General features: G+C 48.5%; 1 protein-coding gene across 1 annotated transcript in view; it reads right to left on the bottom strand.

Moving 5' to 3' along the window:
- Positions 1-11,651: 11,651 nt before the first annotated feature.
- LOC119974696 (stonin-1) overlaps positions 11,652-26,786 on the bottom strand; it is a 183,091-nt gene continuing 167,956 nt past the window's right edge. Inside the window, exon 11 of the mRNA XM_038813834.1 lies at positions 11,652-13,137. Within this exon, the coding sequence (XP_038669762.1) occupies positions 13,030-13,137 (108 nt within the window). The 3' untranslated portion in view covers positions 11,652-13,029. The remainder of the gene's footprint in view (positions 13,138-26,786) is intronic.

Below are 26,786 nucleotides of genomic sequence, written 5' to 3'. Positions count from 1 at the left end.
AAGGGCCGATTGGAGGGCCCCGACGGTACTGTAAAGACGAATCCCGGTGGGGGAAGGCTCCCTGAGGAGAGTGAGACCAACTTTATGGTCGGTACTCGGAGTGGGGCGACAAAAAAAGCGGCAGCAGCTCCCCGAAAAAAGCGGGGGAAGAGGACCAAAATGGCGGCCGGTGGTGCACTAGAAGATTGGAGAAAATGGGCGGAGGAGCAGCAGGCCGCTCTCCTCCGGTGTTTTACGGAGCTGAAAGTGGAACTCTTAGAGTCTATGAACGCGACGACCACAAGGCTGATGGGGGCCCAGGCGACCCAAGAGGCGTCGATAAGAGAGCTGCAGCAGGAGATGACTGCAAGGGAGGAGGAGGCCACGGTCCTCGTGGGAAAGGTGGAGGTGCACGAGGCACTCCACCTGAAATGGCAGAGCCGCTTTGAGGAGCTGGACACTCGAATGAGGCGGAAGAACTTGAGGATCCTGGGCCTAGCAGAAGGCCTGGAGGGGCCTGATCTCCCGAAATATGTAGCGGAGATGCTGAGCTCCCTGATGGGAGAGGGGGCCGGTCCATCGCCCCTGGAGCTGGAAGAAGCATATCGGGTCATGGCTAGGCGGCCTAGGGCGAACGAGCCCCCGAGGGCGGTGCTGGTGCGATTCCAGCGTTTCTGTGATCGGGAGAAAGTGCTGAGGTGGGCCAAGAGGGAGAAAAGCAGCAAATGGGAGAATTCGACGGTGCGGATATATCAGGACTGGAGTGCGGAGGTGGCAAAGCGGCGGGCCCGGTTTAACCGGACGAAGGCGGTGCTGCACGCAAAGAGGATCAAGTTCGGAATGCTGCAGCCAGCGCGCTTGTGGGTCACCTACAAGGACCAGCACCATTACTTTGAGACCCCAGAGGAGGCATGGACTTTTGTTCGGGAGGAAAAGCTGGACCTGAACTAGAACTTGGGAACGCCGGCGGTCGAGGCCGCCCGAGTACCCTTGACTGATCAAGTGGCCCATGTCTTTCTTAGGCCAGGTCGGAACTTGGTTAAAGTTGATGGATCGTTTGGTTTCTTTGAAACTTGTGTTATGGGGGGTTTCTTTGTTCCTTTTTGTGTGTCTCTTCCCGTTGCCAACTTCCCTTAATTATTGTTGTTGTAGGGGGGGCTTTTTTACTGTTTTTTGATCTGTTCTTTAAGGGTTATGGTTACTGTTCTGTTCGATGGAGGGTGATGGTTAAATACGTTATTATTGGGTAGTTATTTAGTTATGCAGGCATAGTTATGTATTTATGTATTTATTTGAGATTTGTTATTTATATTGTTATATTGTTAAGTTGGGGAGGCGGGACGGGGGGGGTGCAAGTTGGTTATGCGTGTTTTCTTTTTCTCTTTTTTCTTCCTCTCGTTTTAAGGGGGCTTTTTTATGGGCTTGGATGGGGACGGGGGTGGAATTGAAGATGGCGGGGTAGGGTGTGGCCGGGCGAAAGCGCGGGCTTTCCCCTGTTTCCCGCGCGCGGGACGGAGGAAGGGGGAGGAGAGAAGAGTGGGGTGTGGCCAGCAATGGCGGCTTTTCCCGCGCTGAAGCGGGGTCAGAGAGGGATGGCAAGGGGGGGGGAGGCCCCTCCCCCCCCACATCGGGAGGAGTCGGAGTGTGGCAGGGGCAGCCGGGTCAGCGAAAACCAGCTGACTCTCGGGAGTACGATGGTGGATACACCGCGGCTAGGAGGGGTCCTAGCCAGGGGGGGGGGGGGGGGGGGGAAGGGGGGTTAGGGGGGGATACCGGGTTGCTGCTGGAAAGGCCGAGGACGGGAAGGGAAGAACGGGAGGAGAGAGGGGGGGGGGGGGCCTTCGCCATGGGGAACGGGTCAGAAGGGGAGGGTCGACCCGGGGCGAACAGGGGACAGGACATGGCTAATAGACAGGGGAAAGGGACGGGTCGCTCCGCGACCCGGTTGATTACTTGGAACGTGAGGGGGCTGAATGGGCCGGTCAAGAGATCAAGGGTTTTTTCACACCTAAAGGGACTGCAGGCGGATGTGGCAATGTTGCAGGAGACTCACTTGAGAGTAGTAGACCAGGTACGCCTGAGAAGGGGGTGGGTGGGACAGGTGTTCCACTCAGGCTTGGACGCAAAGAACCGGGGGGTGGCGATTTTGGTGGGAAAGAGGGTGTCGTTCGTGGCGGCGCAGGTGGTAGCAGATAAGGAGGGTAGGTACGTGATGGTGAAGGGTAGGCTGCAGGGAGAGAATGTGGTGCTGGTGAATGTGTATGCCCCGAATTGGGATGACGCGGGTTTTATGAGGCGCCTGTTGGGCCTCATTCCGGGTCTGGAGGCAGGGGGCCTGATCATGGGGGGGGACTTCAATACAGTGCTCGACCCTGGGCTGGACAGATCGAGTTCCAGGACGAATAGGAGGCCGGCAGCGGCAGAGGTGCTAAGGGGGTTCATGGAGCAGATGGGGGGGGTAGACCCTTGGAGATTTGGCAGGCCAAGGGCGAGGGAGTATTCTTTTTTCTCCCACGTCCACAGGGTGTACTCCAGAATAGACTTTTTTGTACTGAGCAGGGGGCTGATTTCGAGAGTGCAGGACACGGAGTACTCGGCCATTGCGATTTCGGACCATGCACCACACTGGGTAGAGGTAGAACTGGGGGAAGCACGGGACCAGCGCCCGTTGTGGCGCCTGGATGTGGGGCTGCTGGCGGACGATGAGGTGTGCGGAAGGGTCCGGAAGGGCATTGAGAGATATCTGGGCACGAACGACACGGGCGAGGTGAAGGTGGGGGTAGTCTGGGAGGCCCTGAAAGCAGTGATCAGAGGAGAGCTGATCTCCATAAGGGCACACAGAGAAAGGAAGGAGAGGCAGGAGAGGGAGAGACTGGTGGGGGAACTTATAGAAGTGGACAGGAGATATGCGGAGACACCAGAGGAGGGGCTGTTGAGGGAGCGGCGCAGTTTACAGGCCCAGTTTGACCTACTGACCACTAGGAAGGCGGAGACGCAATGGAGAAGGGCACAGGGCGCGGTCTATGAGTACGGGGAAAAGGCGAGCAGGATGCTAGCACACCAGCTGCGCAAGCGAGATGCAGCCAGAGAGATTGGGGGAGTGAGAGAGAAGGGAGGGAACGTAGTGCAGAAGGGGCAAGAGGTGAACGGGGTCTTCAGGGATTTCTACAGGGAATTGTACCGGTCTGAGCCGCCCAGGAGGAGGGGGGGAATGGAGAACTTCCTCGATAGATTGAGGTTCCCAAAGGTCCAGGAGGAACGGGTGGAGGGGCTGGGGGCGCCGATAGAGCTGCAGGAGCTAGTTAAAGGGATAGGCCAGATGCAGGCGGGGAAGGCGCCGGGGCCGGATGGGTTCCCGGTGGAATTTTATAAGAAGTATGTGGACTTGGTGGGTCCAGTGCTGGTGCGAGCCTTCAATGAGGCGCGAGAGGGGGGGGTTCTGCCCCCGACAATGTCACAGGCCCTGATCTCCTTGATCCTGAAGCGGGACAAAGACCCTGTACAGTGCGGGTCCTACAGGCCTATCTCCCTCTTGAATGTAGATGCCAAACTGTTGGCAAAGGTCCTGGCAACCAGAATAGAGGATTGTGTGCCAGGGGTAATCCATGAGGACCAGACGGGGTTCGTAAAGGGACGACAACTTAACACAAATGTCCGGAGACTGTTGAATGTGATTATGATGCCAGCAGTGGAGGGGGAGGCTGAGATAGTGGTAGCACTGGATGCGGAGAAGGCATTCGATAGGGTGGAGTGGGAATACCTGTGGGAGACGCTGGAACGGTTTGGGTTTGGGGAGGGATTTATCAAGTGGGTGAAGCTGCTGTATTCGGCCCCGATGGCGAGTGTGGTTACAAACGGGAGGAGGTCAGAGTATTTTGGGCTCCATCGAGGTACCAGGCAGGGATGCCCCCTATCCCCCTTACTATTTGCATTAGCGATCGAACCGTTGGCGATGGCACTGAGGGGTTCAGGGGGGTGGAGAGGACTGACAAGGGGAGGGGAGGAACATCGGGTATCACTCTATGCGGATGATTTGTTGTTATATGTGGCGGACCCGGAAGGGGGAATGCCGGAGGTAATGGAAATACTAGCGGAGTTTGGGGACTTTTCGGGATATAAATTAAATGTGGGTAAAAGTGAGGTCTTTGTGATACACCCGGGAGATCAGGGGGAGGGAATTGGGCGGCTCCCCTTTAAGAGAGCAGTAAAGAGCTTCAGGTACTTGGGGGTGCAGGTGGCAAGGAACTGGGGGACCCTCCACAAGTTGAACTTTTCAAGGCTGGTGGAGCAGATGGAGGAGGAGTTCAAGAGGTGGGACATGGTACCGCTGTCGCTAGCAGGGAGGGTGCAGTCAGTCAAAATGACGGTCCTCCCGAGGTTCTTGTTTCTGTTCCAGTGCTTGCCCATCTTTCTCCCCAGGGCCTTCTTCAAGAAGGTAACTAGCAACATTATGGGCTATGTGTGGGCACATGGCACCCCTAGAGTGAGAAGGATTTTCTTGGAACGGAGTAGGGACAGTGGAGGATTAGCGCTACCCAATCTTTCCGGATACTACTGGGCGGCGAACGCATCGATGGTGCGCAAGTGGGTGATGGAGGGGGAGGGGGCAGCTTGGAAACGTATGGAGAGGGCGTCCTGCGGCAATACAAGCCTGGGGGCGCTAGTAACGGCACCATGGCCGCTCCCCCCCACAAGGTATACCACGAGTCCGGTAGTGGCGGCCACCCTTAAAATCTGGGGGCAGTGGAGGCGACACAGGGGGGAAGTGGGGGGTCTGATGGCGGCGCCACTGAGAGGGAACCACAGATTTGTCCCGGGGAACACTGGCGGGGGATTCCAGAGCTGGCACAGGGCGGGCATCAGGCAACTGAGGGACATGTTCATAGAGGGGAGGTTTGCGAGCCTGGGAGAGCTGGAGGAGAAATTTGAGCTCCCCCCGGGGAACACGTTTAGATACCTGCAGGTGAAGGCATTTGCCAGACGACAGGTGGAAGGATTTCCCTTGCTTCCCGATAGAGGGGTGAGTGATAGGGTGCTGTCAGGGGTCTGGGTCGGAGAAGGGAAGGTCTCGGACATCTACAAAATAATGCAGGAGGTGGAGGAGGTATCGATAGAGGAGCTGAAAGACAAGTGGGAAGCGGAGCTGGGAGAGCAGATAGAAGATGGGACATGGGCGGATGCCTTAGAGAGGGTCAATTCGTCGTCGTCGTGCGCAAGGTTGGGCCTCATCCAATTTAAGGTGCTGCACAGAGCCCATATGACGGGGACTAGGATGAGTCGGTTCTTCGGGGGTGAGGACAGGTGTGTTAGGTGTTCGGGAAGCCCTGCGAACCATGTACATATGTTCTGGATGTGCCCGGCACTGGAAGAGTTCTGGGAGGGGGTGGCGGGGACGGTATCGAGAGTGGTGGGAACCAGGGTCAAACCAGGGTGGGGGCTAGCGATTTTTGGGGTTGGGGTGGAGCCAGGAGTACAGGAGGCAGGGGAGGCCGGAATATTGGCCTTTGCGTCCTTGGTAGCTCGGAGAAGGATCTTGATTCAGTGGAGGGACACAAGGCCACCAAGTGTTAACACCTGGTTAAACGACATGGCAAGCTTCATCCAATTGGAAAGAATCAAATTCGCCCTGAGAGGGTCGGTACAGGGGTTCTTCCGGCGGTGGCAGCCCTTCCTTGACTTTCTGGATCAGAGATAGGAACTGGAGGCCGAAACAGCAGCAACCCGGGGAGAAAGGGGAGGGGGAAGGGAGGGGGGGGGGATAGCAACGAAGGGAGCACGTCAGCGGGGGGTCGCGGGCAATGACTGCCCGAGGCCATCGGCAGAAAGGGAGAAACGGTTTGGTTGCTAGACTGGTAGCGCGGGGGGGGGGGGGGGGGGGGGGGGGGGGGGGTGCGCGCGGGGGGGGGCGTGGGGAGGATTTTCCAGGGGGGATTTGTTGTGTTATAATTTAAAATGTAGTAGGGGTAAATGTTTGTATCGAAAAATTTCAATAAAAATTATTTAAAAAAAAAAAAGATATAGATTATCAACTGTACAGAACATTATGGCTCCAGCACTGCTGGCTGTAATGTTAGATTGATTCATTGATGTTTCACAAGATTATTGAGCAGGTTAGTGACAAGTTTCAGAACATTTTCTTCTTGGAGGTTTTACCCATAGTTAATCATCTCCTTCAGGAGACTGAATAAATTGGATCAAGTCCATAACAGTGCAAGTGGTACATGATCTGAAAGAACTGGATCGACTTAAATAAGCCAAATAATCCTTGCTCGGCTGTTACGGACAGGAGGGGGGTTAATTTAAACAGCCTTGATTTCTCCTCTTGCCACTTGTCCAGAAACAGAAAGGTGTTTTGATTTTGCTTTCCCCTTTTATATAAGTGGTGGCATATTTCCCAACCCTTCAGTTTTGATTTGATCCAATTCTCTATTAATAATCCTACACCAAACCCGAGATAGGAGGAACTTAAAGGGTTAGTTTATTTCCACACACACAAATGCCAAAGGGAGGTGGTAATTTTGCCTCCTTTGCACTCAGACAATGAAACAGGGATAGAGAAAAGAACGATTTACAGGGCAAAGAACTGTTTCACACAAGTTCCGAATCAAAATCTAATGAGATATCCCCTCACGGAGGTCTGCAGGTTGAAATCCAATATGCTGTATAGTTCACCTTGAGTTGACTTCAAGTGAGGAAGTAGGCACGAACATATGAATCAGTCTTGTAGGCGATGGTACAGATGTTTGAACAGAAACAGCATAGATAAGGCCAGGAGCTCAATCTCGACTGAGCCCCTTTTGTGTGCTGGTGCTTATAGATGTTAAAAGAGGTTTAAAAAAAGCTATTACTGGTTACACAAGCTGGAGAATTCTACATCACGTGACTCCCACCTCTTCAAATTGCATTTGACAAAAGGTGTGTATCCCCCATCTGGGTTCCTAAGATGATTAAATGTTCCAACCATCAAGGCAGGATAGCTTTCTGGGGACCTAGGTTCTATCACATGGCAGCTACCCACTTTTGTGTTGTGTGATACTACCATCATGCTAAATACAGGAACATTAGTAGGCCATTCAGCCCATTGAGCCTGTTCCGTCATTTAGTACGATCATGTCTGATCGGACATTTCGATGCCTTCTACGCCCACTATCCTCATAACCCTTTATGTTATTGTTAATCAGAAATCTATTAATCTCTGCTTTAAACATACAAAATGATTGAGCTTCCACAGTCCTCTGGGGTAGAGAATTCCAAAGATTCACACCCCCTGTGTAAAGAAATTTCTCCTCATCTCTGTTCGAAGTGGCCTCTCCCTTATTTTGAAATTGTATCCCTGGTTCTAGATTCCCCAACCAAGGGAAATATCTTATGTGCATCAAGTATTTTGTAGGTTTTGAGGCGATTACCTCTCATTATTTGAAACGCTAGGGAATACAGGCCCAGTTTGCCCAACCTCTCTTCATAAGACAATCCCGCCATCCCCTGAACAAGTCTAGTGAATCTTCATGGCACTCCCTCTATGGCAATATCAGATTATGAGGGGCACGGACAGGGTGGATAGGGAGCAGCTATTCCCCTTAGTTGAAGGGTCAGTCACAAGGGGACTCAGATTCAAGGTGAGGGGCGGGGGGTGAGGAAAAACCTTTTTACCCAGAGGGTCTGGAATAATGCATTGCCTGGGAGGGTGGTCATGGCAGGTTGCCTCACATCCTTTGAAAAGTAACTAGATGAGCACTTGGCACATCTTAATATTCAAGGCTATGGGCCAAGTGCTGGCAAATGGGGTTAGGTAGGTCAGTGTTTTTTCATGCGTCGGTGCAGACTCAATGGGCAGAAGTGCCTTTTCTGCACTGTCACTTTTCTGTCATCTCTGCTAAGGGGATCAAAACTGCACACAGTATATTCGAACAAAGCTCCTACATAATTGAAGCAAACCTCACTAATTCTGTACTCTCACGCTCTTGCGCCTGCATGCTGGCCTGAAGAACCTTGTGGATAAAGGACACCTAGGTCCCTATGTACATCTACAATTTCTAATTACTTTCCATTTGGGAAATACTCGGCACATCTGTTATTTCTATTAAAATGGATTACCTCACATTTTTCCACATTCTATTCCATCTACCATGTTCTTGGGCATTCACTGAGTCTGTCCAATTCTCCTGTAGCCACTTACATCTGCCTCACAATAAACATTCCTGCCTAGCTTTGTATCATCCACAAATTTGCAAATTTGGTCCCCACATCCAAATAATTGATATATATTGTGAACAGCTGGGCCCCCAAGTACTGATCCTTGTAGTATCCCACTAGCCACAGTTTACCAATAACTCATTTATTCCAATTGTTAGCCAATCCTCAATCCATGACAGTATGTTGCCTCCTCTCCAAGTGTCTATTTATCACACCCTTTAGAACAGATTCCAGAATTTTCCCTACCACTGATGAAAGGCTAGCAGGTCTGCATTCCCCATTTTCTCTCTAGCTCCCTTCTTAAATAGTGGGGTGACATTTGCTACCTTGCAATCTTCCAGAATCTATAGAAGTTTGGAAGATGATCACCAATGAATCCAATATCTCTATAGTAACCTCTTTCAACACTCGGATGCATAATATCAGGTCCCAGGGACTTATCAACTTTCAGTCCAATTAATTTCTCCAATACAACATTCTTACTTATGCTAATTTCCTTCAATTCCACATTCTCCCTAGTGCCTTTCTACATCTGGGAGTTTTCCTGCATCTTCCTTCGTGAAAACAGACACAAGGTAATCGTTTAGCTTTTCCGCCATTTCTCTGTTCCCCATAATGAATTCCCCAGACTCTGCAGGACAGATTTCAAATTGGTCTAGCAACTCCAGACTAGGCAACAATGGGCACGGTAACACAGTGGGTAGCACTGTTGCTTCACAGCTCCAGGGTTCTAAGTTCGATTCCCGAAATGGGTCACTGTCTGTGTGTAGTCTGCACGTTCTCCCAGTGTCTGCACGGGTTTCCTCCGGGTGCTCCGGTTTCCTCCCATAAGTCCTGAAAGAAAAGGGCATTCATCTGAGGAAGGAACAGTGCTCCGAAAGCTAGTGTTTGAAACAAACACTTTGGACTTTAACCTGGTGTTGTAAGACTTCTTACTGTGCTCAACCCAGTCCAACGCCGGTATCTCCACATCATCAGTAAAGAGATTATGCAAGAAGTCGTCAACAGCACTATCAAGTGAGCTTAGCTCACTGACACTCAGTTTGGGTTCCACCAGGGCTACTTGGCTCCTGACGTCATGTCCATGTAAACATGGACAAAAGAGCTGAACTCCAGAGGTGAGGGGAGTGTAACTACTCTTGACATGACCGAGTATGGCATCAAGGAGCCCTAATTAAACTGGAGTCGATGGGAGTCAGGGGGAAAAATTCTCCACTGGTTGGAATCATACTTAATACAAAAGAGTGGTTATTGGAGGTCAATTATCTCAGTTCCAGGACATCACTGCAGGAGTTCCTCAGGGTAGTGCCCTAGGCCCAACCATCTTCAGCTGCTTCATTAATGACTTTCCTTCCACCATAAGTAAGAAGTAACTGCACAATGTTCAGCACCATGTGTGACTCCTCAGATACTGATGCAGCTCATGTCCAAATGCAGCAAGAGATGGACAATATTCAGACTTGGGCTGACAAAATGGCAAGTAACATTCGCACCACACAAGTGCCAAGCAATGACCATCGCCGACAAGAGAGAATCTAACCATCACCCCTTGCCATTCAATGGCATCACCATTGATTTCTCCACTATCAACATCCTGGGGTTACCATTGACCAGAATCTGAATTGGACTAGCCATATTAATATTGTGGCTACAAGAGCAGGTAAGAGGCTAGTAATCCTGTGGTGAGTAACTGACCTCCTGATTCCCCAAAGCCTGCCCACAATCTACAAGGTATAAGTCAAGTGTGAGATGGAACACTCTCCCCTTACCTGGATGAGTGCCGCTCCAACAACACGCAAGGTGCTTGACACCATCCAGGACAAAGCAGTCTGGTTGATTGCACATCCATGAACTTACGTCATCACCGATGCACAGCAGCAGTGTACCATCTGCAAGATGCACTGCAAGAACTCTCCAAGGCTCTTTGGACAGTATCTTCCAAACCCATGACCACTAGCATCTAGAAGGGCACCGGTAGCACTTGCATTGTAACACCACAAGCAGGAGGTTCCCCAGAATCCAGACTTGTAAATATATTGCGGTCCCTTCAGTATTGCAGAGTCAAAAGCTGGAACTCCCTCTCTTAACAAAACTATGGGTGTATCTAGATCACATAGTCTCCAGTGCTTCAAGAAGGCAGCTCACCACCACATTGGCTGGTTTAGCACAGAGCTAAATCGCTGTCTTTGAAAGCAGACCAAGGCAACCAGCAGCGCGGATTCAATTCCCGTACCAGCCTCCCCGAACAGGCGCCAGAATGTGGCGACTCGGGGCTTTTCACAGTAACTTCATTTGAAGCCTACTTGTGACAATAAGCGATTTTCATTTCATTTAATTTTTTCATTCTCAAGGACAATTAGGGATGGGCAATAAATGTTGGCTCAGCCAACAAAGCCCATATACCTCGAATGAATTTTTAAAAAAAAACTGGATGAGCATTGCTGCCTCACGGCGCCGAGGTCCCCAGGTTCAATCCTGGCTCTGGGTCACTGTCTGTGTGGAGTTTGCACATTCTCCCCATGTTTGCGTGGGTTTCGCCCCCACAACCCAAAGATGTGCAGGATAGGTGGATTGGCCACACTAAATGGCCCATTAATTGGAAAAAATGAATTGGGTACTCTAAATTTATTTTTAAAACTTGAAAGGCTGTGGGGTTCTTTATTCTAGCAGACGGGCAAGTTCTGGTTGATCAGGCCTGGCTTATGAAATGTTGATGGCCTTTGTATAGTTGTCCTTGAATTTTGTTTCTGCAGCCCAAAGGGGCTGTTCGTGTCTTTTCAGAGATACCAAGGTGCAAGTTTCTGCGTTACTGCCATGGTAGCACCTTTTGTTCAGTGTCACAGACAGACATAGTTCCTGCTAGATTAAAAGGTCATTGCTCAGTTTTTTAAGTTTTAGAAACTTGATATGAGGAAATCTATCAATTTTATTTTGTAAAAGGGCAGCATGGTGGCCTAGTGGTTAGCACAACCGCCTCACGGCGCTGAGGCCCCAGGTTCGATCCCGGCTCTGGGTCACTGTCCGTGTGGAGTTTGCACGTTCTCCCCGTGTCTGCGTGGGTTTCGCCCCCACAACCCAAAAATGTGCAGAGTAGGTGGATTGGCCACGCTAAATTGCCCCTTAATTGGAAAAAATAATTGGCTAATCTAAATTTATAAAAAAATAAATAAAAAAATAAAAAAATTTTATTTTGTAAAAATATATAGCTCAAGATCTTAGTTCCCTGACGTCAATACATACATTTGAGGTGCTATGCTGACTTGGGTTGGATTTGAACCAAGATCACAGCAATGGAACCAAGCCATTCCACCACCCAGCACATATTTGTTCTTTGAACAAAATTAAGCAAAGAGGTAAGAAATGAAATGCCACAACTTAAAGTAAAGTTCATACTAAGTTTAGTCAGAATATTTTCCCTCTTTTTATTCTGTTCATTACAATGAACAATTACATTTGAATACATTGCTCACTAAAATGGAACAAAAAGTATAATACAATCTTACTTTGAGTTTCTCCAAGAGCAAAACCAAAATAATGAAAGCATTAAGTTTTGTGAATTTGGAAAGAAAACAGATCATGGAGTATAGTATCAAATCAACATGCATCTCAACTATAATGATATTTCAAATCTTTAACCATGGCACAGTTTATTAATTTTTTAGAAGAAAAGGAAAGATGAAAATTTATTCTAAGCACTTTATGAAGCATATCACCCAGCATTCTGGAACAAAAATGTGCAGTGCTACAAGTAATGCAACCTGGGGTTAGACTCATGATCCACCATGTCAGCAAGATACCAATCTCAGCCACATCATCATGGAAATGCTTAGAAAGAGGCTACGCATTTCCCCAAATAAAAATGAACAGTAAAGGGACAGCAAATATTGACTGCTAGATTTTATCTCAGATTTTGGATCAGTTTGCCTTGCTGGTTGCAGAACCAAGAGAGGCTAGATGATCTTCTGCCTACTCCAATCGAAAAAAAAAGCTATTTTAAAAAGTAGGGTCTGCACACAGATATCAAACATATACAGATCCTCAAAATTCTAAATGAAATATCTGCAAAATAGCAGTACACCAAAAGGTTTCAATAAACATTTGGTAGATACTTTTGGAAACCTAGTTAAGAGGTTGTGGCTTTCCCGCTAAGCAGTGTTTCATATGGCAAAATTGATCAGTTTTAGATATATAGCAAAAATAAAGTTATTTTCTGTGGAGTTGTTGTACAAAGGATAGTAGGTGTATCCTAATGGAAACATCCTGATAGTAGAACCTTGTTATTTATCGCCAGTAAGCAAACATGTTTAAGGTGTGGGGAGCAGAGCCCCACGCAAATGTTCCCTTTAAGCATTTGGTCACCATTATTAGAATACCAATTTATTGGGTAATTCAGTATTTAATCATATATTAAATGCTGTCAATTATAGGCTATTAAGTATTTACTCCCTCTCAATTTGGATCTGACCTTGTTGTGTTGTATCTTGTATGCCTTTTCATTTTACTTCCTCACAAGACACGTTTTGAATAATTTTATTTTCCAGTATTCAAATACATTTTTCTGCAACAAAAACTATATTTGCCATTGAATAAGTCTTTTTACCCAACATTCTAGAATGTTTTTAAGTATCATAATTAGCCAGTTAAATAACTGCTGCTTCGAAAGAACTTGCATCATAACAGGTCCTGATCAATTTTACCACAAATGTGTGAAATGTCAACGAAAACAAAGAATAACTTGTACCAGCATTTTTCACAAATTAGTTCATGGGCAGTGGGGCAGCATCAATCTATACAAATCACTTTTTAAAGGTCTCCTACAATGGATTAGACACCTCGTTTAATTGAGCGTTTTCACTTCTACCATTCTGCGTCCCCGACAGCTTTAGAGAACACATAATCCCTCCCATTGAAGGTCATTATTCCATCCTTAAGATAGAATTTCCACTTGTTTTTGCTCCTGTGAATCTAATACAAAAAGAAAACATTCACAATAATGCAGTCCATCAAACACAGTATACCATAGTCGCCAATGGTGGCAATAATCACTCTCATAAAATTTTCTTTCAAAATAATAAGGGTAAACGGAGTAATAGTGCCAGATTCATACATCCACTATTGGAGTATCAGAAGTGTTTTATAATAAGAATAATGCAGTTAATAGAAAGAAAGAAAAGCCTGAGAATAACCAAAAGAAAAATCTGTAAATGCACAGGATCTTCACCAAAACAATCAGAAATGAAAAAGACAGGTTAGCACCTTGGGAGTAAAACTTTCAACAAAACCAAGTGTCCTGACAAAAGGATTAACAACTGAGCAACCTGCAATGCAATGAAAGCGAGTAAAAATGATCAAACTTCAATTTATATCTAACCTTTCATGCCCTCATGATGTACCAAAATGTATTGGTGAATGAGCTTTGTTGGAAGTCATCACTATTGTTTTGTTGGCAAATGTAACAGCTAATCATTGTATGCTTGTCTCACAAGCAGCAAACACAATAAATGACCAGTTATTCGGTTTTGGGGGTGGTCATTTTGGGGTGAACATGCGGCAATGCCAGAAAAATTCTCTGCTTTTCTTGAGGAAAGTGCCTCAGCATCTTTACATCCACCTGCACAAGCAGATGAGACCTTGTGATGAGACCCAGCCAGAAGTGTCAACACAGACAATGCATTCAAGTACTGGAAAGGCACTTGAAATTAGTATAAGAACATAAGAACATAAGAACTAGGAGCAGGAGTAGGCCATCTGGCCCCTCAAGCCTGCTCCGCCATTCAATTAGATCATGGCTGATCTTTTGTGGACTCAGCTCCACTTTCCGGCCCGAACACCATAACCCTTAATCCCTTTATTCTTCAAAAAACCAGCTATCTTTACCTTAAAAACATGTAATGAAGGAGCCTCAACTGCTTCACTGGGCAAGGAATTCCATAGATTCACAACCCTTTGGGTGAAGAAGTTCCTCCTAAACTCAGTCCTAAATCTACTTCCCCTTATTTTGAGGCTATGTCCCCTAGTTCTGCTGTCACCCGCCAGTGGAAACAACCTGCCCGCATCTATCCTTTCTATTCCCTTCATAATTTTAAATGTTTCTATAAGATCCCCCCTCATCCTTCTAAATTCCAACGAGTACAGTCCCAGTCTACTCAACCTCTCCTCATAATCCAGCCCCTTCAGCTCTGGGATTAACCTAGTGAATCTCCTCTGCACACACTCCAGCGCCAGTACGTCCTTTCTCAAGTACGGAGACCAAAACTGAACACAATACTCCAGATGTGGCCGCACTAACACCTTATACAATTGCAACATAACCTCCCTAGTCTTAAATTCCATCCCCCTAGCAATGAAGGACAAAATTCCATTTGCCTTCTTAATCACCTGTTGCACTTGTAAACCAACCTTCTGTGACTCATGCACTAGCACACCCAAGTCTCTCTGAACAGCGGCATGCTTTAATATTTTATCATTTAAATAATAATCCCGTTTGCTGTTATTCCTACCAAAATGGATAACCTCACATTTGTCAACATTGTATTCCATCTGCCAGACCCGAGCCCATTCACTTAACCTATCCAAATCCCTCTGCAGACTTCCAGTATCCTCTGCACTTTTCGCTTTACCACTCATCTTAGTGTCATCTGCAAACTTGGACACATTGCCCTTGGTCCCCAACTCCAAATCATCTATGTAAATTGTGAACAATTGTGGGCCCAACACGGATCCCTGAGGGACACCACTAGCTACTGATTGCCAACCAGAGAAACACCCATTTATCCCAACTCTTTGCTTTCTATTAATTAACCAATCCTCTATCCATGCTACTACTTTACCCTTAATGCCATGCATCTTTATCTTATGCAGCAACCTTTTGTGTGGCACCTTGTCAAAGGCTTTCTGGAAATCCAGATATACCACATCCATTGGCTCCCCGTTATCTACTGCACTGGTAATGTCCTCAAAAAATTCCACTAAATTAGTTAGGCATGACCTGCCTTTTACGAACCCATGCTGCGTCTGCCCAATGGGATAATTTCTATCCAGATGCCTCGCAATTTCTTCCTTGATGATAGATTCCAGCATCTTCCCTATTACCGAAGTTAAGCTCACTGGCCTATAATTTCCTGCTTTCTGCCTACCTCCTTTTTTAAACAGTGGCGTCACGTTTGCTAATTTCCAATCCACCGGGACCACCCCAGAGTCTAGTGAATTTCGGTAAATTATCACTAGTGCATCTGCAATTTCTCTAGCCATCTCTTTTAGCACTCTGGGATGCATTCCATCAGGGCCAGGAGACTTGTCTACCTTTAGCCCCATTAGCTTGCCCATCACTCCCTCCTTAGTGATAACAATCCTCTCAAGGTCCTCACCTGTCATAGCCTCATTTCTATCAGTCGCTGGCATGTTATTTGTGTCTTCCACTGTGAAGACCGACCCAAAAAACCTGTTCAGTTCCTCAGCCATTTCCTCATTTCCCATTATTAAAACTCCCTTCTCATCCTCTAAAGGACCAATATTTACCTTAGCCACTCTTTTTTGTCTTATATATTTGTAAAAACTTTTACTGTCTGTTTTTATATTCTGAGCAAGTTTACTCTCATACTCTATCTTACTCTTCTTTATAGCTTTTTTAGTAGCTTTCTGTTGCCCCCTAAAGATTTCCCAGTCCTCTAGTCTCCCACCAATCTTTGCCACTTTATATGCTTTTTCCTTCAATTTGATACTCTCCCTTATTTCCTTAGATATCCACGGTCGATTTTCCCTCTTTCTTCCGTCCTTCCTTTTTGTTGGTATAAACCTTTGCTGAGCACTGTGAAAAATCGCTTGGAAGGTTCTCCACTGTTCCTCAACTGTTCCACCATAAAGTCTTAGCTCCCAGTCTACCTTAGCTAGTTCTTCTCTCATCCCCTTGTAATCTCCTTTGTTTAAACACAAAACACTAGTATTTGATTTTACTTTCTCACCCTCCATCTGTATTTTAAATTCCACCATATTGTGATCGCTCCTTCCGAGAGGATCCCTAACTATGAGATCATGAATCAATCCTGTCTCATTACACAGGACAAGATCTAGGACCGCTTGTTCCCTCGTAGGTTCCATTACATACTGTTCTAGGAAACTATCGTGGATACATTCTATAAACTCCTCCTCACGGTTGCCTTGACCGACCTGGTTAAACCAATCGACATGTAGATTAAAATCCCCCATGATAACTGCTGTACCATTTCTACATGCTTCAGTTATTTCTTTGTTTATTGCCTGCCCCACCATCTCGTTACTATTTGGTGGCCGATAGACTACTCCTATCAGTGACTTTTTCGTCTTACTATTCCTGATTTCCACCCAAATGGATTCAACCTTATCCTCCATAGCACCGATGTCATCCCTTACTATTGCCCGGATGTCATCCTTAAATAACAGAGCAACACCACCTCCCTTACCATCCACTCTGTCCTTCCGAATAGTTTGATACCCTCGGATATTTAACTCCCAGTCGTGACCATCCTTTAACCATGTTTCAGTAATGGCCACTAAATCATAGTCATTTACGATGATTTGTGCCACCAACTCATTTACTTTATTCCGAATACTACGAGCATTCAGGTAAAGTACACTTATGTTGGTTTTTTTACCTCTGTTTTGAATCTTAACATCTCCAGTTTTATTCCTTTTGTTATTACTGGGCCTATTCACTGTGCTCCCCTCAGTCACTGTACCTTGTACTGTCGCCCTTATGGATTTCTGACTATGTCTTCTCTGCCTTGCACTTTTCCCCTTACTTCCTTTTGTTTCTGTCCCTGTTTTACTACCTTCCAACTTCCTGCATCGGTTCCCATCCCCCTGCCACATTAGTTTAAACCCTCCCCAACAGCTCTAGAAAACACCCCCCCTAGGACATCGGTTCCAGTCCTGCCCAAGTGCATACCATCCGGTTTGTACTGGTCCCACCTCCCCCAGAACCGGTCCCAATGCCCCAGGAATTTGAATCCCTCCCTCTTGCACCATCTCTCGAGCCACGTATTCATCCTATCAATCCTGACATTCTTACTCTGACTAGCTCGTGGCACTGGTAGCAATCCTGAGATTACTACCTTTGAGGTCCTACTTTTTAGTTTAACTCCTAACTCCCTGAATTCCGCTTGTAGGACCTCATCCCGTTTTTTACCTATATCGTTGGTGCCTATGTGCACCACGACAGCTGGCTGTTCACCCTCCCCCCCAAGAATGTCCTGCAGCCGCTCCGAGACATCCTTGACCCTTGCACCAGGGAGGCAACATACCATCATGACCAGCGCCGGCCGGCCTTCACGACCCACGCCGGCCGACCTCCACGACCCGCTCCTTATTCAGACAAGAGCTAACACTGAACTAAGCCAGGTATTCTCAAAGTCGGGGGCGCGGGCGGGTGTCGGGAGGGTCGCAGTGCTCCCAATCACACAAATCCGCACGCAACAGCTGCAGCAGCCGGCTTTTATTAACGCCGGCTGCAAGCGGCCTTCAAAATGGCCATGAACATACAAGGAAAATGCGACCACACTGCGCATGCGTGCCCATCGGTGCACATGCACAGAGTTTTGCGCATGCACACTGATGAGCGGGCACGCATGCGCAGTGCGGCCACATTTTTTTTTATAGTCGCAGCCTTTTTTTTTTACAAGTTCAGAGGAGTTTTTATTTGATAACATTTTACTGGAAAAAAATGCAGAAACTGAAAATGTTTTCATCCTTTAAAAATTGGAGGTTCACCACATTTCACCTAAACATTACAAGGTAAGAGAAAATGGTGGGTCGCGCAGGTCGGCCGGCGCGGGTTGTGAAGGTCGGCCGGCGCGGGTCGTGGAGGTCGGCCGGCGCGGGTCGTGAAGGTCGGCCGGCGCGGGTCGTGGAGGTCGGCCGGCGCGGGTCGTGGAGGTCGGCCGGCGTGGGTCGTGAAGGTCGGCCGGCGCTGGTCATGAAGGTCGGCCGGCGCTGGTCATGAAGGTCGGCCGGCGCTGGTCATGAAGGTCAGCCGGGTTGGTAAAAATGGGTCCCCGGAAAAAAAAGTTTGAAAAACACTGAACTAAGCTGTGGGATTCATTCCAAATATTTTTATCCAATCTAACTTTTATGTACTTTATAAAACAAGTCAATTATGGTATGATCTCCATTCAAGGAAAGCAAAACCACAGATAATTTATGGGAACACTGAAAAGCACATTGCTAGCTGTACATTATACGACAAACCTTTCCAATCAAGGGGGACAGTTTTACCTTCAAATAGAATCACAGAAATATGTAGTACTGGAGGCCATTTGGTCCATCATGCCTACTCTTGATTTACAGTGTTGCAGGCTACAGCACTTCAACTGCATACTCAAGTACTTTTTAAATGCCTTCACTCCCGTTCAAACAGTGTGTTCCAGATCCCACCAACTTCTGGGTGGAATTATTCTCAACTTTCTACTAATCCTTCTACAAATGACTAAATCGATTTTCTCTGACTCAGCAAAGCAGATTCATATTTCTGCAGAGGTTCTTAATTCAATAGGCAGCTCTTTCCTCCACACCTTTTTAGATTTTCCTTCATTCACTCCCTCACAGCTCACCATCTCCCTTCCTTCCTTCCTCCCCGGCTCCCTATCTCTCACCCAACCTTTCAGGAATGGACAACAATGTTGTAGGGGAGCCTTCATTACGGCACAGGTCCCCAACTCTTTTGGTAATACAGCACAGCTCAAAAGACAAACAATTCCACAGCACACCCACTTTTTTTCATCTGAATCGATTGCTCATAACCGTTGCGTTTACTTACATTTACTATGATTACAGTCTCACCAGACAGGGTTGCAACATAAATGCATGCAATAAGTAAGGATCAAAAGCATTAATGTTTCAAATCCACCACAGAATACACAGTCTGCAGCAGTGAGCACAGACACATTTTCAAACTCTGCTCAACTCAACTATTTCTAAGTATCCGTAACCCTAAATCGGTTTGCCAACTTCCCTCTTTCATCCCGTTGCTGGTTAGGACCTTCAATGAGGCAAGGGAGGGGGGGGGGGGGGGGGGGGGGTTTGCCCCCGACGATGTTCCTGGGCACTGCTCTCCTTGATCTTGAAGCGGGACAAAGATCCCCTGCAGTGTGGGTCTTACAGGCCGATCTCGCTGTTAAATGTAGATGCCAAGGTGCTGGCGAAGGTCTTAGCCATGAGAATTGAGCACTGTGTGCTGCAGGTCATCCATGAGGACCAGACGGGGTTCGTGAAGGGGAGGCAGTTGAATGCGAATGTGCGGAGGCTCCTGAACGTTATTATGATGTCGGCGAGGGAGGGGGAGGCTGAGATAGTGGCGGCGATGGACACTGAGAAGGCCTTTGATCGGGTAGAGTGGGGGTACTTGTGGGAGGTGCTGAAGAGGTTCGGGTTTGGGGAGGGGTTCGTCAGGTGGGTTAGGCTGTTGTACGAGACCCCGATGGCGAGCGTGGCCACAAATAAGAGGAGGTCTGAGTACTGTCGGCTGCATCGAGGGACGAGGCAGGGGTGTCCCTTGTCCCCCCTGCTCTTTGCATTGGCGATTGAACCCCTGGGTATGGCACGGAGGGAGTCGAGGAAATGGAGGGGGCTGGTGCGGGGTGGGGAGGAGCATAAGGTCGCTCTATGCGGACGACTTGCTGCTTTATGTGGCAGATGCGGTGGAGGGGATGCCAGAGGTAATGAGGATCCTCAGGGAGTTTGGGGATTTCTCAGGGTACAAGCTCAACATGGGGAAAAGCGAGTTGTTCGTGGTTCACCTGGGAGACCAGGAGAGGGGGATTGGCGAGCTCCCACTAAAAAGGGCAGAGAGGAGCTTCAGATACTTGGGGGTCCAGGTGGCTAGGAGCTGGGGGGCCTTGCATAGACTTAATTTCACGAGGTTGGTGGAGCAGATGGAGGAGGAGTTTAAGAGGTGGGATGCGTTGCCGCTGACTCTGGCGGGTAGGGTGCAGTCAGTCAAGATGACGGTGCTCCCAAGGTTTTTGTTCCTGTTCCAGTGCCTCCCCATTCTTATCCCGAAGGCCTTCTTTAGGCGGGTCAACAGGAGCATTACGGGGTCTGTGTGGGCGCGAGGGACTCCGAGAGTGAGAAGCATGTTCCTAGAGCGGAGCAGGGATGGGGGAGGGGGGGGGGCTGGCGCTGCCCAACCTCTGTGGGAACTACTGGGCCACTAATACGGCGATGGTGCACAAGTGGGTGATGGAGGGGGCAGCATGGAAGAGGCTGGAGACGGCGTCTTGTGAGGGTACGAGTCTGGAGGCGCTGGCAACGGCGCCGCTGCTGCTCCCTCCAACGAGGTATACCATGAGCCCGGTGGTGGCGGCTACCCTCAAAATTCCCCAATACGGGGGAACCACCGGTTTGTCCCGGGGAGAATGGATGGAGGGTTTGCGGGGTGGCACAGGGCAGGGGTAAGAAGGCTGGGGGACCTGTTTGTGGATGGGAAGTTCGCGAGCCTGGGCGAGCTGGAGAAGAAGTACAGGCTCCCCCCCCGGGGAACACCTTTAGGTATTTACAGGTAAGGGCGTTTGCCAGGCGGCAAGTGGTGAAATTCCCGCTGCTGCCGCCACGCACGGTACAGGACAGGGTGCTCTCGGGGGTATGGGTCGGAGAAGGGAAGATTTCAGCAACATACCAGGTAATGCAGGAGGAGGAGGCCTCGGTGGAGGAGCGGAAAGGTAAGTGGGAGGAGGAGTTGGGGGAGAAGGTCGAGGAGGGGACGTGGGCAGAGGCCTTCAGGAGGGTGAACTCTTCCTCTTCGTGCGCGAGGCTCAGCCGCATACAATTTAAGGTGCTGCATAGGGCACACATGACCGGGACCAGGATGAGTTGGTTTTTTGGGGGTGAGGACAGGTGTGTTACGTGCTCAGGGAGCCCAGCAAATCATACCCATATGTTTTGGGCGTGCCCAGCGCTGGAGGAATTTTGGAAGGGCGTAGCGAGGACGGTGTCGAGGGTGGTAGGATCCAGGGTCAAACCGAGCTGGGGGTTCGTAATTTTTGGGGTTGCAGATGAGCCGGGAGTGCAGGAGGCGAAAGAGGCCGGTATTCTGGCCTTTGCGTCCCTGGTAGCCCGGCGGAGGATTCTTCTTCAGTGGAAGGATGCGAGGCCCCCCAAGCGTGGAGGCCTGGATCAACGATATGGCTGGGTTTATTAAATTGGAAAAGGTGAAATTTGCTTTGAGGGGGTCAGTGTAAGGGTTTTTTAGGCGGTGGCAACAGTTTCTAGACTTCCTGGCAGAACGGTAGACAATGGTCAGTAGCAGCAGCAACGGGGCGGGGGTGTCTTTTTTTACTTTTGTTGTTCAATACTGGGGGATCTGAGGGGGTGTATATATTTGCTATGTTTACTTTGTGTTTTGACGGGTGTTAATTTATTGTTTATGTATGGGGGGAGGGGGGTACTGGGGTGTTTTGTTCTGTTTTGTATTTAATTCTATTGGGTTCTTTTTCCATTCTGTTGTTGATATTTTGTGAAAACTTTAATAAAAAAATTTTTTTTTTAAACTTCCCTCTTTCATCAAGGATTGAATAAGTGGAAGAATCAAACGTATCCATTTCTTCTTGGATCAGAGGACGTGAAATATATCCGACAAAGAAATGAGAATATGGTCAATTTCGCTGTGTCTGCTGGCGGTCCAGTCAGTTTAATTTTTCTCCATGGAGAAACAATGGCTCAATTTTATTTTTAGAACCAGTTTGAACAGAATGAAATTATTGCTGTCACTTATGAGAAAGGAAAACAACTGAAGGAGGCACAAAGAAAAGTCACACTGACCAAAAAGATGGTCAACACACCCTGTGTTAAAAGCTCTCCAACAGGAGAGAGGTTGTGGTACAGAAAAAAGATCAAAAATGCATTATATGCCTAAGAAATAAATTTGAACTGTATTGAAAACTGGATTTGTGTTTGGATAAGCAGATTTATTTTGCTGCAACTATAAATAACTTCCATTTTGGCAGTGCTTTCCTAACTTGGCAGCATTCCTAACTTTCAAAAAATAATCACATTTATAAAGTCAAAATGTGGAGTTGGAAATATTGCTAGGTTACCCCAGGGTAATGAGTAATGATTTTGTTTAGTGGGGACTCACCGATGGATGCGTCGTTCAAAATTACGTTTAAAAATACGTTTCAGGACTTCCGGTTGCGGCCATGCTTAGCTAGGTCGCACGTTCGGCAGCTCCCGCCAAGAACGGACTTTTGGGCCCTTTTGAGGAGCCCCAGCAGCACTTGTACAACGGTTCCCAATGTGGGAAGGTGATAGTAAGGTTCCCCCAGCACTGTATGGAATGGACCAGGAGAGGAGCGATCAAAAAAGCATGATGGCGGCGGGTGGAGATCAAGCAGCGTGGGCGCAGTGGTCGTGGGAGCAGCAGGAGTTCCTCAAAACCTGAGAGCAGAAATGATGGTGCCAATGAAGGAGTTGATAGAAAAGCTGGTGGAGACCCAGAAGGCCCAAGGGGCGGCGATTCGAGAGGTGCGGCAGAAGGCCCCAGAAAACGAGGACGAGAGTTTGGGCCTGGCGGTGAAAGTGGAGGCGCACGAGGCGCTACACCAGTGGCAGGAGAAGTTTGAGGACCTGGAAAACAGATCGAGGAGGAAGAATCTTCGGATTCTGGGTCTCCCTGAAGGGGTGGAGGGGTCTGACGCTGGGACATATGTAGTTACAATGCTCAACACACTGATGGGCACGGGAGCTTTCCCGAGGCCCCTGGAGCTGGATGGGGCTCATCGAGTCCTGGCAAGGAGGCCCAAAGCCAACGAGCCACCAAGGGCTGTAGTGGTGAGGTTCCACCGCTTTATGGACAGAGAGTGCGTCCTGAGATGGGCGAAGAAAGAACGGAGCAGCAGGTGGGAGAATACGGAGATCCGTATCTACCAGGACTGGAGAGCGGAGGTGGCCAAGAAGAGGGTTGGTTTTAATCGGGCCAAAGCGGTTCTCCATCGGAAGGAGGTGAAGTTTGGAATGCTGCAGCCAGCATGATTGTGGGTTACATTTCAGGACCATCACCATTATTTTGAGATGCCAGATGAGGCGTGGACCTTTATTCAGACTGAAACGTTGGACTCGTACTGAGGGTTTGTTGTGTGTGTGTGTGTGTGTGTGTGTGTGTGTGTGTGTGTGGGGGGGGGGGGGGGGGGAAAGAGAGGAGAGAGAGAGAGAGAGAGAGAGAGAGAGAGGAGAGAGAGAGAGAGAGAGAAAGAGAGAGAGAGAGGTGTTTACTGTATTGTGGGGTGTTCGTCTTCTGGTTTCGGGTTGGGAATAGGGGACATGGGAAGGGGTGAGTGGATATGATGTGGGGGCTGTGTGAGAGTGTGGGTGCCGGTACTGTAGGGGCAGGTCCCCGCTGATGAAGGGGGTTTGGAGGCCCGGGGTCGGGGAGCTGGGGCAAGATCGCAGAAAAAGGAGCTGCGCCATTGGGGGCAGGGCCGGCTGGGATGGAAAGCGCGGGCTTTTTCCCGCGCTAAGGAAGGGAGGGGTGGGGCCTGGGGGGGGAAGGGTGGTGCTGGAGGAGAACGTATATTGATTGGCAGTGGGAGGTGGGGGGGATTCCCACACTGGGGCTTCATTGGAATGGCGAGTGTGGCCGGGGTCAGCAGGAGTCAGCTGACATACGGGAGCCTAATGGGGGGAGCAGAATGGCTGGACGGTGGTCTGGCTGGGATGGGTGGGTGGGGGGGGGGGGGGGGGGAGGAGAGAACAGGGTTGTTGCTGTATTGGCCAAAGGGAGCTGGAGGTAGAAGAGGGAGTCGGGGCGGGGGTCCGCTGCCTGGGGGACTGGATGGTGCGGGAGGCGCGGGCACGTGGCTGGTCTGAAAAAGGGGATGGCTAGTCGGCGGGGGGGTGGGGAGTGGGAGTAGCCCCCTGATCCGACTGATAACATGGAATGTGAGGTGCCTGAATGGGCCGGTCAAGAGGGCCCGGGTGTTCGTACACTTAAAGGGACTGAAGGCAGATGTGGTCATGCTTCAGGAGACACGCTTGAAGGTGGCAGATCAGGTCAGGCTGAGAAAGGGATGGGTAGGGCAGGTCTTTCACTCGGGGCTGGATGTGAAGAATAGAGGGGCTGCGATACTGGTGGGGAAGCGGGTGTCGTTTGAGGCGATGAATATTGTGGCGGATAATGGAGGTCGATACGTGATGGTGAGTGGTAGGTTGCAGGGGACGCAGGTGGTACTGGTAAACGTTTATGCCCCAAATTGGGATGATGCCGGATTTATGAAACATATGTTGAGTCGGATCCCGGATCTGGAGGCAGGGAGCTTGATAATTGGGGGGGGGGGGGGGGGGGGGGGGGGGGGGAAAGAGAGAGAGAGAGAGAGAGAGAGAGAGAGAGAGAGAGAGAGAGATGAGAGAGAGAAAGAGAGAGAGAGAGAAGACTTCAACACCCTGCCAGTCTGGACCCATTCCAGGTCCAGGACGGGTCCACTGTCGGGAACCGTCCAGTGTCCACATGGACAGTGACCCAGAGCCGGGATTGAACCTGGGAACCTCGGCGCTGTAAGGCAGCAGTGCTAACCACTACTCCACCGCGCTGCCCTCAGATTTCATCATTTAAGGTTGTGCACAAGAATGGTTCAAAATTTAGATCTGAAGCTTACTGTGCTTACTGTAGTGAATTTTGAAGTTGAGGAAATGGCCTAGCTTATCTTCATTTTCAGATGTGATACAACTTCTTTTTCTTGTCAGCAGATCGAGCACTGGGCTGTGTGGAACTGTCAGCAGGCCAGGGCTGAACCAGCGCTGGGTTGTGCGGTGGTCTCAGCGGGCCGGGTCTGAGCAAGCACCAGGCTGCATGATGCTGTCAGCTGGCTGGGGCAGAGCGAGTGCCAGGGCTGAGCGATCGCCAGGCTGCACAGTGCTGTCGGTCGGACGGGGCTGAACGAGGACTGGTCTGTGGGGCACTGTCAGCGGGCCAGGGCTGAGCCAAAAGATCATTTGTATATCTTTCATAGATTTTGAAGGTAAAATGAAGTGAGATAATTGAAAGGGGTAAAAAATATTAGTGGGGTTGCAAATGGACCCCCAAACTAATGGTGATGTTGGGGATGGCATTAAACAGGAAATTGTGCCACTGCCCAACTTTAAATAAAATTAGTAACAGTAGAGGAGGAGGAATTCTTGGAGTATGTACAGGATGGTTTTCTGGACAAACACATTGAGAAACAAACTAGAGAACAGGCCATCCTAAACTGGGTATTGTGTAATGAGAAATGAATATAGACAATGTGATGAGAAAGGAATATTGACAATCTAGTTGAGCGAGCCACCTTGGGGATGATTTGTTATTTGAATAATTTATAACAAGATTGACCCCTTTCCTCACTGGGTTTAATCTCTTTTCGTATAATTTTTCAAAATCGTAAAAATAGTTAATAACGGACGTTCCAAGTTTCTCTTCTGGAGTTTGGCATGACCTCACATTAAACATCAGTCCCTCCCCAATGCTGATTGGGAAAAGGGTTCAAAGAATACACGTGTGCGATACATAACCTAAATAGCCAGGGAATTATACAACAAGAGACTGTTCAGCTCCTCATGCTTCTTTGAAAAGGATATCAATTTACTCCCACTCTTACCCCATTGGCCTGCAATGTGTCCCTTTTCTGGTTCCTTTTGAAAGTGATTATTAAATCTGCTTCCACCACCCTTTCAGGCAGTGTATTCATGCTCTTACAAAATCTCGTTTCTCCAGAACTATGATTATTTCAATCCCTTTCTCTGAAAATTTCATCTTTTTCAGATTTAAATCTGTTATCTAGTTACCCTATTATCCACACAGCTTCTGCACAGTCTTTTTCCTCAACTAAATTCTTCCTTATCAATGGGACTCTTGCCCACACATGTCGTACTTCGCAGATCTCACAACAGAGTAATCATTCTCATTTGCTATTTATTCATTTCTACATACACCAGATTATTTTTTGTCATTACTGAACAATGGCACCAAGAACATCTTGCCCTCTGCTGTCCACGCTGCAATGCCCTTATTCACCACCAACGTGGCTCAGTGCAAGTATTCCTGGCTTACTTAGAAAAGAATCATAGAATCCCGACAGTGCAGGAGGCCATTTGGCCCATCGGGTCTGCACCGATCCTTTGAATGAACACTTGACCTATATCCACTCCCATGTCCATCCCGCCTTATCGCCATAACCCTATAACCTAATCTGTGTATCCCTGGACGCTAAGGGACAATTTATCATGGCCAATCTACCTAACCTGCATATCTTTGTTATGGATTCAACCCAACTTTAGACTTGAACACAATCTAGGCAAACAAATCAGTGCAGTACTGAGGAACTACTGCACTATTAGAGATAGCATCTTTTGAATGTATTATCCAAAGAGCAGAGTGTAATTCTGCTATTCTGAGTAACATCCATGCCTCAGCCATCAATATTCGGCTATTTGGGACATTCGGCAGCTCCCACTTTAAGAGGACTTGTGAGCTCTTTAAAGAGCCCCAAACGGCGCTGATTCGACGATTCCCGGTGGATAAAGGGGTCTGGAGCAAAACCCCCCGGGATTTATGGTGCGGACTCGAAGTGGGGCGAGGAGAAAAACGGCAGCAGCTCCCCTGGAAAAGCGGGGGAAGG

Source organism: Scyliorhinus canicula, chromosome 1, assembly GCF_902713615.1.
Source record: "Scyliorhinus canicula chromosome 1, sScyCan1.1, whole genome shotgun sequence".
Lineage (NCBI taxonomy): Eukaryota > Metazoa > Chordata > Chondrichthyes > Carcharhiniformes > Scyliorhinidae > Scyliorhinus > Scyliorhinus canicula.
This window is presented reverse-complemented; position numbering and strand designations above follow the sequence as displayed.